Source organism: Brachypodium distachyon, chromosome 2 (genome assembly GCF_000005505.3).
Source record: "Brachypodium distachyon strain Bd21 chromosome 2, Brachypodium_distachyon_v3.0, whole genome shotgun sequence".
In the NCBI taxonomy this organism is placed as follows: Eukaryota; Viridiplantae; Streptophyta; class Magnoliopsida; order Poales; family Poaceae; genus Brachypodium; species Brachypodium distachyon.
The window spans coordinates 2,045,584-2,067,192 of NC_016132.3; the positions used below are offsets into that span (position 1 = coordinate 2,045,584).

Consider the following 21,609-nt stretch of genomic DNA (forward strand, 5'->3'; position numbering starts at 1 on the left):
TCTGATAGGTTTGTTCCTTGGTTGTCATGTAATACATGGGTAGGCAGTTTGTACCGGGGGATTTAAAAAGAAATAAAAAGATTAATAGAGGTCCTTGTCAAATAATCCGGTGATCCTTGGTCAAACCCAACAAAGAAATCCCTCTCTCTTTCGCCCCGACAGAACTTGGGGCGATTGCGGGCAAGGAAACCCTGGCGTCCCGCCGCCGCCGCCACATCGTTGCCGCCAAAGCCTCCTCGTTCTCCGCCGCCAAGTTCTTCTCGTTCTCCTCCACCAGAGGCTGCGGCTGCGCCGACCCACCATCTGCAGATCCATGCCGCGGCCGCCCTCCATCGTTTCCTTCCGGCCGGACGCCCTGGCACCCTCCCCGCGCCCCGTCTTCCCCGAATGGGTCTTGCTCGACAAGACCGGTCTTATCTCCGTCGACCGGAACGAGACCACGGCCGAGTGCACGACGAGCGAGGGCCAACCCGTGGCGGTGTCCTTTCTGGCTCGTCGACGCGCCGGATGTCTCCTCTTTCTCCGTCGACTGCCCCGGCATCCCAGAGAAAGACTTGCACTCCCACCCGCCCTTCATCATCTGCGCCGAGGGACCCTTCGTCCTCTTCTGCGTCGTCCTCGACGTCCCTAGTTGGCGCTCTTTCCACCTCTTCCTCTACACAGCTTCTGAGGAGCCGTCACTCCAGCTGCTTCCGGAACCTGCCGATCACGTGGTTGAGGACTTCGAAAACCAGTACTTTGCAATCTTGCCCTCAAGCGGCGACCACCACCGTGACTATGCTGTGGCTTTCCTTGAGTGGGAGTGGCAGTCGGCTGATATTGCGTACCCGCAGTACTATGCTTACGTATTCTCGTCAAAGAAACGGTCATGGACCAGGAAGAAGGTTCTGCTGAACCTGCACAAGTCTGAAGAAGCTCTATTTGTTGATGCATATGACATCACCAAGCAGATGGCTGTCGGAAGCACCTCACTGGCCTGGGTTGATTTGATGCGTGGGGTTATTCTTCTCTCTAACGTGTTTGACCAGCAGCCAGTCATCAAGTATATCCCGTTCCCCGCGTCAAGGGTCCGCATTCCTGACGACGATAGCCGCACCCCTTCCATTGCTGTTGAGTATGTTTGTGATGTCATTTGCTGCAAGGAACTCATCAAGTTTGTTGAGATAGATTGCGATGAGTGCAGCAACGGCAGCACTTGGAAAGCAATCACATGGAGCAGGAAAGTCTCGTGGGACAATTGGCGCAAGCTTTACACGGTTGATGTTGATGACATCTCAATTGATTCGAGCTATGCAGCTTTGTTGCCAGAACTGCTAGACAAAAATACCAATCAACTTAAGCTGAAGAACCTGATTTGCCTTGTCCCTACCTTGAGCATGCAAGATGATAATCTTCTTTACATGATGTCCAAGGTGAAGTTTGAAGAAGGGACATCTTGGATCATTGCAGTTGACATGGAACATGTGGCTGTGAAGGCAGTAGCCCCGGTTTCTACCAAAACGTCCTGCACTTTCCCCATGTACTTCCCATGTTCCTTCCCCAAGTACCTCAACTACATGACACCAGGTATGGTAATTTCACCTTCTTTTTCTCTCCTTGTGTCATGTGAGTTAGCCAGCAGTATACTATGTTAACTTTTGGACCCTTGGTTGTCTGTTTGTTACGGATGTACCTTTCAGTATCAACGCTGTTGCCATTGGATTGTTAGCTGTTTGTCAATCTTCATACATGTTTCTTATGTTAGAAATTGGCTTGAGGCTGCAGCCATGATCAAACAATGTGCTAGCAGTATGTGCCTTTGCTCTAAAAAGTCCCCGCCCACACAAGTAGGCAGCCAGCATGCTCAGTTACCAGTTCCGTAACCTCCATGTTATATAGATTCACGTTATGGTTAGGGGCAAGTACGCAAGATAATATAGCTGCTGATATTGTCTGACAGCCATGGTGAATCATGGGGTCATTTCCTGACTTTTGTAGGATGGTCTCGTACCTAATTAACTTATTTTGCTAACTTATTTTATTATTAGAACAGCGCTTTGTGAATTGAGGCGGTAATGAACTGACTCATACTATTCCTCTAACTAAATAAACAGAAAAAATAGCAGGGAACTGTTGATGCTAATTCAAATCTAGTCCTCAAATCAAATTAAAGTTTCAACGAATAGACATGTTTATCCTCAGGTGGCATTTGGACCACAAAGTACCAAAATACAAGTGGCTCTCTCGGAAAATGCATCAACTGTAATGAAATTGCCACTCCAGACATCCAAGCCTCTTGTAACAATGTCTATTTGTAAGCAACGTCCTTTTGTTACCATGTTGTGGGTCTTTCATGCCATGTCTGGTGGACTAACCTCCGCATAACCAGACCCAATTTTACCACTGTCGGATGGTGTTGGCTGAATTGGTCCATGATCTGTTCATGACCCCCCCCCCCCCAAGTTATATGCTTTTCTTTCCTTGTATTTGTACCTAATTCTTCTGTCTCATTTTTTTTTTTGCGAGGAGCAGAAATGGTAAATCCAGCTATTGTCCCTCAAGTGCCTCAGCAGAAGAAGAGGAGGAGGGGGAGTAAGAAGAAGAAGAAGAAGAATCCAGCGGAGGTTCTGGATGACCGATTTCGGTTGTATTTCCATTTCATCCTCGGCATATTGACAGCAGCGTCCTTCGCAGCAGTAGTGGCGTATCGTCTCATCTCGATGTCTTAGAGTCGTTAGCTTTATATCTTGTCTAACAAAAATATGACAAACAGAAGCATGTTCTGGAACTTATTGTTGGATGGTGGTTAATTTTGGTTGCGGTGGTTTATGAACCTGATCCTTGTTGCTGTGTGCGTGGTCGAGAACCTTTTTGTTGCAGTTTGCCTTCGTAAAGTTACTGGTGACAAGTTGGGAAAGTTTCTTCATGAATCATGTTTTGCTCTAGAACCTAAGTTTGCTGAAGAAAGATGCATGTGATTGTGTCTGTCAAAATGTCTAGGTCCTGATTTGTCTGCTGTAAGAGCACGACTGTTGGTCGCTGGTTGCACACCCTAGACCAGTCCACACGTTTTATATGAATGAGACCTCTGCAAGATATCTGAAATTTATGTGCACCTCGCTGCTTGCTAGAGGCTTTGGTTTTGAACACTCATAAGTTACTGGTTTAAATCTGTTGATTTTGCAACACCTCACTTGCTTTCACCTGTTCAAAGCAACAAACAAAATTGGAGGATTTATCTGTGTTTTTTCTTGATTTTATTTCTGTAGTCCTGTAAGAACATGGAGAAATGTTTTCACAACACATTCAGGTTGTGCAACTTCTCTTTGGGTGCAGAAACTATCTTCCATTGTAAAGAAGAAGAATCCATCCAGATAAGTTTGCTGAAGAAAGATGCATGTGATTGTGTCTGTCAAAATGTCCAGGTCCTGATTAATATCCCTCATCGATTACGTAATGAGATTGATTAAAATGATGAAGGGTAAAGCCTATGAGACAATTTCCATGTACTGTGACCCAGCTTCCTTCGTAACCTGTGGTCGGTTCTACACCTGAAAACAAGAATTGGACTGAGCAATGTACTCTGTGTAGTGTAACATGTATCTGCTCGAAACATCAGGTATTTGCCAATAGTAGTAGCTGATGCGCACATTTATGATACCCTCAACGTCTATCACCGGAACTGGAAGCTTGATGAAAAGATTTAGTGATGTAATCTGTAATGAAGTGCCTCGGCAGCTTTTGAGTTTGTATCTCCTGATGTAACAGACTTGGTTTTTCCCTCTTCTATAATGAATTGGCAGAACACCTGCCTTAGCCCGTCAAAAAAAAAAATCTCCTCTTCAGTTAATCAGTGTGGAAACGGTCCGTGCCAAGTGCAGATCTCCTCTTGCAGCACTCATACTCATACATCAGTGGCCCTGAATATTCAGGTATGTGTTTGATCAGTGGCAGATGTCCTTTTGGATCTATAACGGCTAGTGCTGTTCACTAGTTGGTCGATAACATCTGTTTTATCCTGGTGACTGACCGATAATCTTTTGGTCCAGCCTTGAAAAGTCGGAGCAAAACTGGGCCTCCAAGATGATCATTATTGATCAGAAGGCTGGTTAATTTGTGAGGTAAGGCTTGCAGTCAATTGTACCTCCGACTTCCGACTTTACTTTCATAAATAAAATGGAATAAACTGTCATGATTTTCTAGGCTACCATGCAGGAAACCGATTAGGATTAACATGGACAGACAGAAACATATAGCTGGATGATTAATCTGTATTTTTAACTCATCGCAACAACATTTTTTGTTGTTCGGTATGTATGCTGCATATAGTTGCAGTTTTAGGACCCTACTGCTGAATCTGTATGGTGCACAGCTTTACTATGCTAAATTGTTCCAAAATGTAAAATAGCAAGTTTGCAGTGACGTCTGTTAATATCTTCTATGCCCTGTATAGATTCAGTGAGGCTTGTCTCATTTTGAAAGCATGTTAACATATCTTGTTCATTCATTTTCAGCCTTCGATTTTCCGCCATTCCCTGAGACAAGTCACCTGGTGTTTTGGGTGGATCTGTGGCGCTGAGTTCGTCTGATCTATGGTAGCCATACTAGAATCTTTGCTTGGGTCATGTGCCAAGAAGCTGCAAGAAATAGTTACTAATGAGGCCAAACTAATCCTTGTGGTGGAAGAAAAGCTCGAAGAACTGCTGCGACGAGTAGAACTAATACAGCGTTGTATTGCTGATGCTGAGAAACAGAGGACAAAAGATCTTTCAGTGAACACTTGGCTTGGTCAACTGAGAGATGTTATCTATGATGTTGATGAGCTCTTGGACGTGGCTACTGCCTGACCATCCTTCATCATCATCAAGCAAATCAGCTGCATGTAAAACCTTTCAGTTTCTTCTTGCTTTTGTAACATCGGGCCACGTCGTGATGTTGCTGTTCTCAACAAGATAGAAAACATTTTGAAGGACAAGATATTTTTAACATTCAACAGTAGTACACACAACCTACTGGAAGTTGTCCGACATCCAAACTGATAGGACGTTCCAACCTTGTTGAGCCCAACCTTGTCGGAAACGAGATCAGACATTCCAGCAGAAAGTTGGTGGACTTGGTGCTTGCACACAAGGAAAATAAGTCCTACAAGCTTGCTATTGTTGGAACTGTAGGAGTTGACAAGACAACACTAGCTCAGAAAATATACAATGGCCAAAACATAAAAGGAAGCTTCAACATATCACTACACCACGTATCAAGTTCAGAGGCATTCTGAAAAGCCTAAAAAAGGGTGCAAAATGCCTTCAAAAGTCTTTGGAGGCTTTATAAAAAATGACAAGAAGTTGGGGAAGGGAATGTCATTTAAGGCATTTTAAAAAAAAGCCTCCAAAGATAAATAATCAAGGCGTTCTTAAAAAAGCCTTCGATTACTAAGTGTGGCAATCCTGATAATGACTCCAAATGGCAAATTGAGGCTTTAAAAAGAAAAACAGTGCCCGAAGGCACCAGCGTGCGTGACCTTTGCTATCCAGTGACTCGTTAACGGCCGGATTACTCGTATCTCTTTTCTTTTCTAGGGATATATATGATTATTATTATTAACTATTTAACTCAATGTGCTTAGGTTAATAGGAGCATGGGTGTTTCTACCCCGTGTCCAATAGAATTCAAAACTATTTGTTTAAAATGATAGGATTGAATAATGATGCTTTTGTGCAAATGACCAAACCCCTCCTTGCCAAATACTGCATGTACTTGATAGGTTCTGTTATAACTCTTTGGTGAACTTACCAATACATTCAATATATTGACCCCCCAGTGGCTGCGACGTTTAAATGTTGCAGGTGAAGAGTGAGGTACAAATTGTTAGGGTTGCGAGTTTACATTTCAACATGTTTCGACTGTGGAGTTGTTATGGGACTCCTGTATCTTCTTCCGCTGCAAGATTTTATTTTCTTCTGAGCTAACCCATGTGGTTATGCAATATGTAAGGTATTATTAAATTATGGATCAATGTGATGTAATATACTTTTGACCTTTGTATCTTGATATTACACCTTAAAACTGTGTGTGCTAACGAGTCGATCCAGAGACTAGCACTGTAAGCACAGATATCGAACTCTAGTAAGGGGGATGATACTGTGCTAGTGCTTTTCAGTTTTCGCCATGGATGGATGTAGCCCTTGGTTTGCTGGTTTGTTTTTCTTGAATTCTCAACCTGTTCATATATAGTAGCTAGAAATTCAGACACGACTGGGGAAATGCAGTAGCTAGAGGCCTAGAGGGTACTCTGATGATTGAGAGCACTTGGAGAATGATTTGGGGACATTGAGGTTTCGTTTCCATTTCATCCTCGTGAGCGTAGAGTTCCAAGTTCTGCTGAGGCATGGACTCGCCATCTTGGCTCCACCATCGATCCGAAATTACCACGCTACCCTTATAGCCTGGTATTTCACCTCGTTCGCTCGCATGGATGCGATGGTACCGCAGGGCAACCTACCATCGGCATCTAATGCTCTACATCTAAAATAGCAAAAACCAAAAGAGATACAAATGAAAAAGGTGTGCAGCATGCTGTCCCGGCCGGTACAGTATGAAGGAAGGCCACCAGAGGTATGGCCAAAGACCCATTGGTGGTGGTATGTGATCCTCTACGTTACCAATTTCCTATGAATTCCCTGATTTCCCACTGCCTCCTTTTCCTACATAGACTTATGTAGGACTAAAGTCATGCGATCTCATACATACGTACTGTAGTTCTTTGGATCGATATATTTAACTATGGAATACTCTTGACTCTATTTATATAAACATAACCACAAGTTGCATATGACCGGCACAAGCGAACCCCAGCAGGTCCAATTAATAGGCTGGCATATATATGGTCGGTAAGTAGGTTGCAATGCATGTGCTTGCATCCGAACAGACAGGAGTGGAACAGACATCAAATTGATGTCACCACATCTTAGTCATGCACACGTAGTGTTCAAACAAATTCACATTCTGGAATTAATCTACTTCTCCAAAGATCCCCAATTTTCCTTGGCTAGCTAGCTAGCCTTTTTCTCAGAAGCAACTAGCTTGGTCCTACTTTTACTTAATTGCACCTGAACCAATTGTATTTTTAATCTCCATTAATTTGTATGTTCACAACTTTTTGTGGAGATCATGCTAACTTCACTTGGACATACGTTTAAAATAAACATCTTGCAAGTGATGGACCACTTTGAGATATTTTTGTGATGGAGTGAACACTATGTTGATTGGGGGTGGATGGGAATTATCACTTAACAAGAAAGGTATTAAATAATTAATTTGGTGAAGAAAAGGAGCTATAATTGATTGGGGGTGGATGGAAATTGAGCAGCTGTTGCATACATGTGTTTGGGGTGAAATCACTCCGTTCAACATAAAGGTGCTCGGACGACATACGTGCATATCAATTGAGTGAACATGAAAGCATAGGAAACAATCGATGCTTCTCAATACGATGGCGTAGCTGGACTTTCAGCCACCGTTTGAGAGCCAGGTGGCGCACCAAGATGGAATATTATCACTGATGAGAAAATATGGAACTCCGACGATCTCCACGCCTACATGGTTTTCTGCCATTTCCATATGTCTCCTTTTCCTACAAATACATATAGACTCATGTATGTGCATACATACAGTTCATTCATCCGATCTCATATATATACGTATATATGTACGGTTGTTGTTGCTACTGTACACATTTACGGTTGCGTACTAACTTGGATCGGACCTGTATATGTCTTCTTCTGCTTTTGTTGCTATAGCCAACATATATATAGCTAGCTTGTGGAGAAACGCTACTTTTGAAAAAACCGGAATCGGAGCCCTTCGCAGTCTGTTTAGTGCACTGGACCGGACGGGCCACCGGACCGTAAAAAACCTGCTGAACCGGCGGTTGGACCGGAAAAACCGGAACCGAAAGCCTTGCCGGTTTGATCACCTGTTCCGTTTTCAAAACTAGGGGAGAAATTCTTGGTGCGGTGGTGGAGTTGTGGTTGCATGACTGCACCCAGCAGAATTTAAATCGTGATGCTCGCAAATATGCTGTAGGGCTTCCCTTACCGTCTTTCATAAAAAAAAAAGCTATCTTGGGTACTACTCGATCCGTAGTACATGCTAGGAATGGTGTTAACATGATTCATAAAAAGAAGTCGTACGTCGTCCTTCTAACTTATAAAATGAATAAATTATTTGCGGTCCCTTATTTGTAAGAGACACTTGGCGGGTTTTTTAACGCAAGAGAGACACTTCTAGTTGATTATGTACGTTATGGCTATGGCTGGTTCGGTTTTCAATGCTTCGAGTCACAGCCCATCTGGAGCGTGTAAGAAATACAAAAGCTCCATCATATTCGGCCCATCTCGCGGAAGAAAGTGGACTGGGCCGCGGCCCAGCCCAGCTCGATTGGAGCCCGAAGTACACAAACACCGCCAACGCCGAGGCCTGAAGAGGCCTGTTCTTCATCTTCCCCGGTCCCGATCTAGCATATCAAATCAGGACGAGCCGCCGCAGAGAGCGGGCTAGCTGTTTGGGTCTCTATGGTGAAAGATCTTGTGATGAAACATGTTTTGGCAGGTCAATACGCTGCATGTGCGTGCCAAGGCGTGGACTCGTCGTCACCATCTTGACGCCACCATCGATTCAAAATTACCACGCTACATATAATTTTCTACATCAAAAATAGCAAAAACCAAAAGAGATACAAACGAAAAAATAGTGCAGCATGCTATCCCGGCCGTTACAATATGAGGGAGTGCCACCCAGGTATGGCCAAAAACCCATTGGCGGTGGTATGTGATCATCTATGCTACCAATTTCCTCTGAAATCCCTGATTTCCCACTGCCTCCTTCTCCTACATATAATTGCGCACAACTGAAGGCATGTGACCTTATACATACGTACTGTAGTTTTCTTTTGGATCGATATATTTGGCTATATTTATATATATAATATAACCACAAGTTGCATATGGCCGGCACAAGCGATCCAGGTCCAATTAATATACTTACTGATAGGCTGGCATATGGTTGGTAAGTAGGTTGCAATGCATGTGCTTGTATCCAAGTGGATAGGAGTGGAACAGACATCAAATTGATGTCACCACACACCATGTCTTGGTCAACAAATTCACCTTCTGAAAATAATCTGCTCCTCCAATGATCCTCAATTTTCCTTGGCTAGCATTTTTCTCAGAAGCAAACTAGCTCGGTCCTAATTTACTTAATTGCACCTAAACCAATTGTATTTTTTTAATCTCCATTAGTTTGTATGTTCACAACTTTTGTGGAGAGGGTACGGTAGTTAAATACTAAGACATGTCTCCAGTGTGGATAGATCGGGTCCTGCAATCATGGTGACTTCACTTGGACATATGTGGAAAATAAACATGTTGCAAGTGCTGGACCACTTTGATCTTTTTTTTCTGTAATAAAGAGAGTCAGTGAGTCACTCGTCGTTGATTCTGTACATTACGGCTCTTTGCGTGGTTTGGTTTTCAACACTTCGAGTCACAGCCCATCTGGAGCATGGAGGAAATACAAAAGCTCCATTCGGCCCAGATAGCGGAAAAAGGTGGACTGGGCCGCGGGCCGGCCCAGTTCGAGTCGAGCCCGAGACGCCACGGGAGGATGAGGCGCATCGCCATCTCTGAAGAAGAGACGCCCAATGGCCACCGTCAAGCCAAGCGGCGGCAGCGGCAGACGAGGGAATCAGTGCTCGATGAGCCTTCTGTGAGAACATACAGTTTCGATCGAATTCCCATTGCCTCCTTTTCCTAAATGCCACTGTGTCACACTTGCACATACAGTTGAGAGACACACATGCATGCAACATTATTTTTACATACAGTTGATCGATGTTGGCTGTATAAACTTATATAGGCCACACATTGCACATGCATGATGCATGGCCGGTATGAGAGAAAGCAGCTCCAATTAATTGAAATGTATTTATTACTGGCTTGGCTTGCAGTTGGCACGAAGATATATACAGTGGAATTTTCTCGCTGGTGATCGTCTGGACAGGATCCCCTCCTCCCTGTCCTCGCTCTCGTGGTGCGCCTAGCGCTGGTGGACGGTACAAACAAATGAAAGAAAGGTGCGTCACACTATTTGGGATGGTACGTTAAGGAGCAAAGTGACTGAGTCGCACGGAAAAAGGCAATGGTACATGTTGCCCTGTCCTAGCCAATTGCTCTGAATTCCCCTGTTTCCTGCTGCCTCCTTTTCCTAGATACACCTATATGCACGATTTTTCTACACGCATACAGTTTATGCATATATTTAAGTTGTGTTTTAGATATATTTGGTTGTATATATCAACTTATATGTTTAGCCTTCTCGCAAAACAAAACATATATAGATAGCCGCGCATTGTCTCATTGCATAGGCCAGAAGGTACGAGAGAACAGAGAAAGCTCCAATTAATGTACTATTGTTTACTAGCGCGGCTTGGCATGGAGGAGGTTTCAATGCAAGTCTTGTTAATTAACAGAGAAAAATAGTTTTCTGTCCTTCAGCTTTTAAAAGTGCACGCGGTCCTTCCTTCAACTTTCAAAATCGGACGGACCAAAAATGGGTTTTTTTTGTCCATGTGGCATGGTTTCTCCCCAAACCCACCACTGTGGATGGTTCTCTATCCCACCATACTCGCCGACGGGCATGAAGCCGCCGCTGCATCCGAAGAGGGTGTCCTTGGACCCGTCGGTTTCCTATCCCATCTGCCTTGAGATTGCGAACACGTCATCTCTGTCGTCCATCATTTCAGGTCTAAAAAACATTCAAGATGACGGGTTCCAACTTTATTGAAACCATAGATAGATAGGTAAGTTCAGAGTATTCATTGTGCCGAAGTTACAGAAAAGAAGCACGCGACTTTACAGCTCAAGTAAAACGATCGACGAGCATCAAATGGTGGAGCCCGAGCAAACACTGAACTCTTTTCCAGCACCTTGTGCACTGTGCAGCTTGGCCGAACTACTAACTCCCTTGAGGCCGAACTGGGCCTGGGCTCCACAGTCCTGGACATGGTGTTGTGCAAGGAAGTAGATATTGGGCCAGCCCAATAACTAGTTCGGCAACCTCTCTTCTCATCGTTGCAGTTGTGCCCCTCGTTCGGTTTCAGAGTCGGTTTCCGTTCCGAGTTCCGACTAGTCAAATTCTATTCGCTCAAAAAAAAAAACTAGTCAAATTCTATTTATTCCCAAAAGCGATCTTGACCTCGAATCCTCGATCCTCAAAACATGGCGCCGCTCGCCACCGATTCCGTCCCCCGCTCCTCGCTGACCACGGTTCGCTCCGGCGGCGGCTTCCCGGAGCGGGTCTTGCTCGACAAGACGGGCCGCATCGCCGCCGACCGGAACGCGACGACCGCGGAGGCCGAGACGAGCGAGGGGCGACCCGTGGCCGTCTCCTTCTGGCTCGTCGACGCGCCGGAGATCTCCTCCTTCTCCGTCGACTGCCCCGGCCTCCCGGAGAAAGACTACCACCACGGCCTCCCGCCCTTCATCATCTGCGCCGAGGGGCGCTTCGTCCTCTTCTGCGTCGTCCTCAACGTCCCTCGCTGGAAGTCCTTCCACCTCTTCCTCTACACGGCTTCTTCTTCAGAGGAGCCGTCGCTGCACCTGCTCCCGGAACCTGCCGACTGCGTGGTTGAGCGCTTCGAGTACCAGAATTTCGCCATCTTGCCCTCCTCCGGCGGCGCCGACCGCCGGCGGGACTATGCCGTGGCGTTCCTCGATTGGAAGTGGAATCCCCATGATAATCCTTGCCCGCAGTATTACGTCAACGTCTTCTCGTCCGAGACACGGTCGTGGACCAGGAGGAAGGCTCTGTTGGATGTGCCGGAGTCTGAGAAGGCCCTTCTCCAATTACATGAGATCACCAAGCAGATCGCTGTCGGAACGAGTTCATTGGCCTGGGTTGATCTTGTGCGTGGCATTATCCTCCTCTCCGACCTGTTTGAGCAGCAGCCCGTCGTCAGACACATCCCGTTCCCGGCGTCGAGGTTTTGCTTCGCTGATACGGATGATGATGGTCTCGATTCCAAAATTTCTGTCGAGTACTTTCGCGACGTCGCCTGCTGCGACGGTCTGATCAAGTTTGTGGAGATAGACTTCGATGATTACCCTGACTGCAGAAGCAATGGCAGCGCTTGGAAAGCCACCACCTGGAACATGGAGGTCTCTTGGAACGGTTGGCGCAAGCGTTGCACGGTTGATGTCGACGGAATCTCGGTTGACTCGAGCTATTCGGCTATTTTGCCCATGCTGTCGGATGAACACAGCGAGCAGCTGAAACTGAAGAATCTTATCTTCCTTGTCCCCACCCTGAGCATGCAAGATGATGATCTTCTTTACATCATGGCTAAGGTGGATTATGAAGACGACACAGCCTGGGTCATTGCTGTTGACATGAAACATGCGTCTGTGGAGGCATTAGCCCTGGTTACTGAACCGTCCTACTCTTCTCCGATGTACTATCCATGCGCCTTCCCCAAGTATCTCAGCGACATGACACCAGGAACACCTAAGGATTATGAGAAGCCAGGCTACACAAACGATTACAAATTGCTCGGCTTGCCTCAGGCTAAGCTGCTCCCCCGCAACAAGAAGTCAGCAGGCCACGCAGAGCAAAAGTCTCACAAGAGGAAGCAAGAGAGATTTGACAACCCCAGTAGCTCTCATGGGGATAATAAGCAGGAGCTGGCACTGGGCGGGACTTGGAGCTCTAGATGCCAACGACTAGCTGTGGTTCTACTGGAGCTGGATCACCGGTGGGTGTACTTTGTTTGCTGGCTAGTACTGCCGATGCTTTACATCATCTTCGGCTTAGTAATACCGTTCATTGCAAAGCTAATTTGACTGCAAATATTGCTCCTGTCCCAACTATATGTATGTAAAAAACAAGAGCATACTAGTATGAACTGCAGTAGTGGCTTGTTGTTAGAAGGTTCTTTTTATGAATCATATTTGGAGATGGCACTAACAACAATATCTATAGTTAAACCGCCTATTTTCCCTTGATGTATTTATTCTTAGCCTATATTGTAGTTGTTGGTTACTTCAGCAAAAATAGTCTAATTTCCGTTATCCATTATGGCGTGTGTTATGTTTCGTTAGGCTGCATCACGCAAATACATTTCTCACGTCTCATTATATTTGTACTTCTGGAAAATGAAAACATTTTATCTCAATTCTGAAGATTAGTTGCGACTTTCTGAAGAGTTCTCTTAAGTTTATACTTTCTCTGTTTTGTTCCCCATGTGACTGAAATTTTCTGGGCTGTTCTTAAGCATCACGATTGATTGTGGGAATGCAACTTTTTAAACTAGCTTTTGTCTAGTTTGTACCATGCATCTGGCTAATCGATTTTTATGACTATTTTCTGCAAGAGATTATAAAATAAAATAACAACACATTGTTATTTGTATTTCAATGCCAGTTATTTCTGTAAACTAGTAGACAACTATATGACCACCGAGAAATTAATCATCCTGTGTTGGATGCTTATCTTCCATCTATATGGCCCTTCGCACTAATTTGTAGCAGCAATAAGATTGTCTTCTGCAGAAATATAGACATGCTTATCTTTTAGGAAAAGATAATTGTTAATTGTTATACTATTTGAGCAGTTGGATAGGAAGCAAACAAATTTAATTACAGAGAGGCAATCATAGTTTCACAAATAGGCATTGCCAGCTGTCGAGACTCTATAGGCTGACGTTATCCCAGTGTGCGGAAACTGTCAAGTCTCCCAGATGCTACGATACGTGTCCTCGAACAATTACGGCCATCGATCGACATCCAAGCCCAAGGCACATAGTCGTGCCGTGAGAAAAAAAAACTGCAGTTCCTGTCCGTCGAGATGCCCAAAAGACATGCTTTAATTCACTTGTGAAACTGTATGTGTTCCAATCAGAACTAGCAGATGATGACCTCGTTATCTATTAGCTTGTATGATAGATAAGGGTGCAAACGGGATCCCGCGAAAGTCCCGCTTCTAGTTCAATTCTCAAATCTCTTATTCAATTTCTGAACAAAATTTTGAATAAAAGATTTTTAGGCATAGATTCAAGGTAGATGTTTGTATGTTCAGCGATAGTGCTCAACAGTCAACACCCTCCATCTATTCCGGCTGCTGGTTTTGTATTCAGTATTGAAGGTGGATCAGAGTATACCTGTAGTAACAAATCATCCTGAAGAAAGAGGCCCTGTACGTAGCTGAACATGTCACGTGCAGAACATCTGGGCGCAGATGACTGAAGAATGAAGCTCGGCTAACACTATTTGAATGGGTTCTCTGTTAGCTTTGTTCACAGCAATTCTTTCTTTGAATGAGTTTGAATGTCCATGACTTCAGAGCCATTATTCAGATAGCGCAATTGTTTATTTGTTAGTTTTGTTGCTTCAGAGTTTTAATGAATATAGCTAGCAGTGCAAATGCTAGCTACACTTCTACAACACAGGTGGCGCATTGCCTGTATTTTTAGAGTTTTGATTGACAACATGAGTGAGCAGATGGAGAGGTTCATGCTCTTTACCTTTGAATTCACTGAGACTAGTGGTACGATATTTACCTCTCCTATATGATCATTTTTTTACATTGTGTACAGTGTGTTGTGGTTGAAAACGAATCCCTGTTTTTTTTTATGATTGAAAGATGCTGAAGGAAAAGTCAATAGATGGCTACATTCTGTCCAATCCAGTGATAAGAAGACATAACATAACCAGGGGCAATGAGGTGTTCATTTGCACCCAGGAGGGGCTACGGCTTTGGGCACTCCCAGTCCTGCCCAATGTAACACTCTGCTCAGTGCTCACCGGCTTCTCCGTTGATAGACCGGATGCATGGAATTTCTGTTGCCTCCCAAACCTAGATTCTACCAGGGTCTTATACACGATCAATTAGTTTTTCTGTATGCTATAGTGCAGCTACACTTCTACAGCACAGGTGGCGCATTGGTGTTCTACTCTCTATTATAATTGTTCCGCACCTTGAGGGTTAATCCTGACAAGACAAATGGGAGAATAACAAGGTCGTCTGATATATATAGTGTGAGACATCGATGAATGAAATGGGAGAGTTATGTGTTATGTGCAACTACCATGAGTGAAGTGGTTTATTAATTGGATCTCGATCTCATCAGTGTGTTCTCTTGCTACTGCACCTACCACTTTGCAGGTATTCTTGGGCATGTGAGGGAATGAAGTGGTTAATTCTGGTGTTTGCGGATGCCCAATATATACGCAGTAGTCTAAGAGAGGAGTGGAACGTTTATTATGGATGATATGTCTCATTAACTATTAATTCCCCTTTGCCAATACCAATATGATGATGGCCGTTGCTGGACGGCGGATCGTCTCCAGCCGCGTGGGTTGAATCATCCAGGTCGTTGTCCGCTCTGCGACCAAGTTCCTGAGGATATCTCCCACTTGTTGGTTGGTTGTTCTGTGCATGGGGAGGTTTGGTGGCAGGTGCTTAGAGGCTGGGACAAGCTTGATTGTCTGCCGGAGCTGAGAGATAGCTTCGTCAACTGGTGGTCCTCCATCCCTTTGATCGGCAATGATCGCAAACAATTCGCTACTAGTAATGCTCTCATCTTTTGGTCCATTTGGAAGGAGAGAAACAAGGTGGTCTTTGACGGAGCCACAACGAATAGAGCTAGCATTATACATGCGATTAGTCTTGTCTTGAGGCGGTCTCTTGGTGGCAGGCTAAGCTCATTAGTGGAGTTGGGTTTGGTTGTATCCCGGATGCGTTCGAGTGGAGAACAATGGTTAGTTTCTTTATGTAAACTCAGCCCGTAATGGGCTTTTAGCTGCTCCGCAGCTTCTCCTTCTTTAATTGATGATACACCAGGTTTAGTGTATTTAGAAAAAAAATACCAATATGATAGGATTCCGTACATGTGAGTGGTAACATGACTCCGGACATATCTTGCTCTCTGGCTCTCTGCTTCAAATTAAGCTGAGCCTTGTGAAACCGGTATAGACAGCCAGGTCTTTCACAGTAGTAACATGTGAACATGAGCCTTCCATCGCGTTGATCCAAAGCCTCAGATCTATTGATATTGGAAACACAAAGAACAGTATTAATATTTTTTTTGTCAAAAGGTTAAAATGGGTAAGGTGGCAAAAAAAAATCCCGCACGCCCAGGGCCTAATTCAGAGGAATTTTGTGGTAAGTGCTGTGGTCCGGATCAATCCATTTTCTATCCCCTCGTCTGCAGGGCTATCTCGGCCTCTCGGGAGAAGAAAGTCGCGGTGGGCAGCGTCAAGCCGAGCGGCGGCAGGGCCGGATGAGGGAATTAGTTCTTGATGTGCCTTCGGTAAGGAGATCTGGAGAGATACAGTTTCAATCGAATTACCATTGCCTCCTTTTCCTATAATTATAATTATACACCTGAATGGCACTTTTACACATACATGCAGTTCAGGGACACATGCAACCATATTTTTACATACAGTTGATCGATATTGTTGGCTATATATATAGGCCACACATTGCTCAGGCATACATGGCCGGTACGAGAAAACCAGCTCAAGTTGAAATGTACTACCTGAATTTATTATTGGCTTGGCATGCAGTTGGTATGTTCAATCTGCTCACAACCTGAATTTGCTTCCACGTGTGTCTAGGTGCATCGACAAGCTGATGCATACATGGAAAATTCTATCTATCGCAGGAAATTCATGTAAAATCGTAAAGATCCGAAGAAGAACAGATGGAAAAAGGGCGCAGCATGCTCAGGGCCGGTCCCACTGTCTTAGAACATAATAAGTGTCTCAAATTTTGTACTAATTTAATACAAAATTGTACTAGATCTGAGACATTTATTATGGATCGAAGTGAGTATCAAAAAAATAGAGGTGTCACACGCTATGCATACGTAAAACATATCAAATAAAGTGATTCTAGATTCGATGTCCGGTGCAACACTCTAGCAACGGCCCTGAGCACGCTATTTGAGCATGTAAATTCAGCAGCAATGACACTGAGGTATGGGAAAGAACCAAGCAGCTAGCCAATTGTTCTGAATTCCCCCGTTTCCTGCTACCTCCTTTTCCGATATATACCTACGTACGATTTGTTGTATGGCTTGTATGCACGTACAGTTCGTGCTTATATGTAAGCTGTGCTTTGGATATATTTGGCTATATATATAGCCACACATTGTAATGTTGCATACGAGAGAATTACTGGCTCCAATTAATGTACTCTTCTGATCCTAAATTCTTGACTCAAATTTGTCAAAATATGAATGTATCTATTCTTAAAAAACGTCTAGATACATATAATATTTCGACAATAATTTAGAATCGGATGGAGTATTTACTAGCGGCTTGGCATGCAGTTGGTATGTAAGGTTCAAGCGGTACTCCCTCCTTCCATCCAAAAATATAAAGCTACTCCGTATTATTGAAACGTAGGCCTACATTACCAACTGTATGCCAAGCTGCTAGTAGATAGATCGGACTAATATGGGGAAGGGTCCTTAAGCTTCCTTCGAGGTCTCATTGCTGAATTCCCTTGTGGCAAAACATCTTGCAAGTTCCAACACATATGTACATATATCAGCTGAACCATTAATTTTCATCTTTTACTCTGAGATATTCTGTGATGGGGTAAACGCTGATGTTAGCTAGGAGTGCTTAACGAATCATCTTAATTATCACTTACTGACTACGTATTAGAAAAACCCGCAAAAAAACTACGTATTAGAAAAGAATAAAATAATTTGATAAGAAAGAAACTAATTAACCGGGGCAGATGTATTAATTGCTTTACTCAGTTTTACTAGAGACCGCGACGCGCTCGTTCATATACCGCGGGCCTGGATATATAGAACAAATTTACAGCAACAGTAATTGAAACAGAAACAACTTAAATCTCCAAGAGACAAGATTGCGCAGAGTATGATCAGGAGGGACTAAACCTCCAACAGATGGAATAAGGAACATCTGAAAATTCTACATTTTGAAGCATCAACCACATGCAGCTTGACAAATTGGGAAAGCTCAATCTTCGATCGAGCAGGCCAGTACATTGAGAAGCAATGTCACTGAGGTGCGACCGCAGAAGCCAATCAGTGATGGTCTGTACGTGTTCCTCTGTGCTTGGCAATTTTTCTGGATTCCCCCGTTTCCCGCTGCCTCCTTTTCCCATGAATGCATGCATATGTACGATTTTCCATGCCTGCCCATTGTCTCCCAAGCGTACCTTATATATTGCTCCTCCGTTCTTAAATTCTTGTCGTTTTAGTTCCTCAATTTGAACTAACACCACGACAAGAATTTAAGTACGGAGTGAGTATTTACGATCGGTGCCGATGATTATTTTATGTCATTAACAAGAAAACATATCGGGTGAAACATCTCGATTCAGTTCAAATTTGAAAACAGATCCTGATGTTATGTACTGTCCGAACTTCTGGGTCCCCTCAAAATAAGCCATGCACATACGTGCATACAAGTGGGCAGACATGCAACCATAGCAAGGGATGCCCGTCTGAACAAGCTAATACCTAGGCCTTCTGACCCCTATCCCCTCTCTCCCTCGAACGCCAACCCTGTCAGCCGATCGACCCATTCTCGCCCCGATCCATGTCTCGGCCCACCTCGCCCCCGATCCGCCTCCCGATCTCAATCTCCCCCTACCGAATCCCCCGTGCCATCTCCCTGGTCACCACCGTCTCCTGAATCCCCAACACCGCCACCATCTCCTGATCCCGCGCCCCAGGACGTCTGCGTACGTCGCTGTCCTCCGGCCACCCCAAGCTCTGCCGCCGCTTTGATTTAATTTGCTGCAGCCTTGATTCACTCCGTGGCAGGCTCAATTTGCCTTGCCCCGACTCCACTGTCATCATGGTCTCCTTTGCAGCCGCTGGAAGACGGACAGCCGAGGCACCGGGCGGAAGCGGTAGGGTGGCACGAGCACGCGGCAGGGGCACGCGGCGAGTGTAGGTGGAGGGCGGTGCGAGCACGCGGGCAGGGGCACGCCGCGAGTGCAGGTGGGCAATGGCATGGAGGTTGCAAGCAAATGCTGCAGGGGCATGGTAGGGTGGCGCGAGCACGCGGCAGGGGCACGCGGGCAGGGGCACGCCGCGAGCGCAGGTGGGCAATGGCGAGCACGAGCAGATGGGGTCGGGCGGGGTCCCGCGCAGGCGAGCAGTCAGGCGCAGATAGGTAACGGGCGATGGCAATGGCATGGAGATTGCAAGCAAATGCTGCCGAGAGAAGAAGAAAACATGGAGTCACTGACAAAGGGGGTCCACGTGTCATTAGGATCTAAAGAAAATACATATAATAAATTATGGGAAATCTGCTATGGGCTTACTTTGACTCGGCAAGAGTTTGGAAGTAGCAACAGAGAAACAAAAGAAAACGGTCTATACTTATCCGATACAAAATTCCACAAGGTAGATCATTCACCGTTCAAACTCTTGCAAAGGATTTTTAACTGCGGAGGTAGGCATGTGTGCATACACTATTCTGTTTAATTTTGTCATTTGTTTGCTTGAAACAATCATACATCTGTTATTCACATGTTGTGCTACAAAATTGCACCAAATATACACCGACATACCAAACCGAGTAACATGTTGTCGGGACGCTTGAACCAAGGGATCGAATGAAAGAGAGAAAAAGAGAAGGAAGGTTGTTCCTACTTTCATGACGTTGTGATATTTTATTTTACTTTTTATATTTATGTTTATTTTTCGTAGCAACGCACGGGCTTTTGACTAATATAGTACACATATGAGTATATACGGTGATAGTTGGCAACATATTTGCTGCCGGTAGCATATATGTAGCTCGGACGCTGTATATATAGCTACTTGTGAGCTAGATAAACTAGGAATGATGGTGTGCTTGCCATGTGCAAATATTAGGTCGCAAAAAGAACGTCATTTAAAGTTCTAATTAACTTGCCAGTAGTGCAGGCTGCAAGAAAGGTACCAGGGAGTACTAGCTAGTACGTATATTTAAATTTAAATAGAGCAGCAGCACCATTAACATCACAACATCTACTGAAGACAATGAGGAGAAAAATCAATGTTGTCATTGGAGCTCTACACGGTACTCCACTACAGAACGGAAATATCTTTTCTCTACTTTAAAATCAAATGGAACCATTTTTTCTCTCTCCCTGTGAATCATCTGGTTTGCTCTTGAACCTGAATTTGAGTTGGCATGGATACATCTGATTGCAGGCCAGGTTCTAGTCAGATTACACTTTTCAGTATTTGTCCGTTCTCTTGATTAATAAGAAGAGCTGCAAATATACGTGGTGCTAAAATCTACTTCCTCCATTTTATAATTCTTGTCGAAATCTTACATGTATTTAGACACTTTTTAGGAATAGATACATCCATTTTTGGACAAATTTGAAACAAGAATTGTGGAATGGAGGGAGTAGAAAACAACCACAGTATAGAACTTTCCGCAATCTCGCATGTATGAAAATATCTGCTGAAACATGCTCTTTGCAAGAGCAAGACCCTGCTTGTGGGTGGTGTGCGTCCTTGCGGAGCCGTGGACTCGCCGTCCGTCAACATCTTGGCGCCACGATCTATCGATCCTTGGTATCCCCTCCTGCGGATTCTCGCAGAAGCCCCAGCAAGGTGTAGTAGTGAGGCTCTCTATGGTGGAGGATTCGGCAATGCAATGGCTCTCGCATGGTACTTCGGCTCGTTCGGTCGAATATAAGCGATGGTACTTGCAGGGCAACCTAGCTACCATCGGTGTCTGATGCTCTGTCCAAATTAGCAAAAACCGAGAGAGCAACAAATGAAACCAGTGTGCAGCATGCTACCAAGCCAGCACACCTGAGAAGGAATCTGACTGGGACGTGGTAAAAGACCAATCAGCGATGCTGTGCGATCCTCTGTTCCAGCCATTTCCTCTGAATTCCCCTATTTCCCTCTGCCTCTTTTTCCTATATATATGTATATATACCTGCGTACGACTGAACGCACAGACAGTTCATGCATATGCGATCTCATATGTACTTACAGTAGCTATCATTTGGATCGATATATTTGGCTATGGCTATATATATATAACCACGTATTGATTTGGCCGGTACAAGTGAACCAGCTCCAATTAATCTATTTGCTCCTAGGCTGGCATGTGGTTGGTAAGTAGGTTGCAATACATGTACTTGCCAAAAAATTAGATCAAACTTGCAACGGCGGAACAAAATGATTCTCCTTGGGTAATAAAAGAATAGATATAGGAGTGGAAAAGATATTGGTTCATTTGCATCCGATTATAAAGAACACCTTTTGTTACCACTTTACACAAGTAAAGCTAGCTGCATTTGTGCTTTAACTGGAAAACCAATTTCCACAGCCTGAGCATGTACAGGCCGGTTCAATAACCAATCCACTAGTACTGCTTAGGAATTAAAGAGATTCTGTGCCATAATTCAACCCATAGTTGCCAAACTGCAGAAGCGATTGGTTTCAGATACAACTAGTACTATTTCAGAGGATTCAGAGGATCACGACGGTGTTCTTTCTTTCTAATTTTGTTACTGTAATCATGCTCTGGCGTGATGCTCGATCTTCCCATCACGCAAGGAAGTTACTACTAG

General features: G+C 44.5%; 1 protein-coding gene and 1 pseudogene across 1 annotated transcript; both read left to right on the plus strand.

The window, feature by feature from the left end:
• The first annotated feature begins 4,564 nt into the window (after positions 1-4,564).
• On the plus strand, positions 4,565-5,254 carry LOC100841418 (annotated as a pseudogene).
• A 5,927-nt stretch (positions 5,255-11,181) lies between these two features.
• On the plus strand, positions 11,182-13,102 carry LOC100841721. Its single transcript, XM_003565278.4, has one exon. It carries the CDS (start codon positions 11,253-11,255, stop codon positions 12,870-12,872), a length of 1,620 nt encoding a protein of 539 aa, XP_003565326.1. The 5' UTR covers positions 11,182-11,252; the 3' UTR covers positions 12,873-13,102.
• Positions 13,103-21,609: the final 8,507 nt, after the last annotated feature.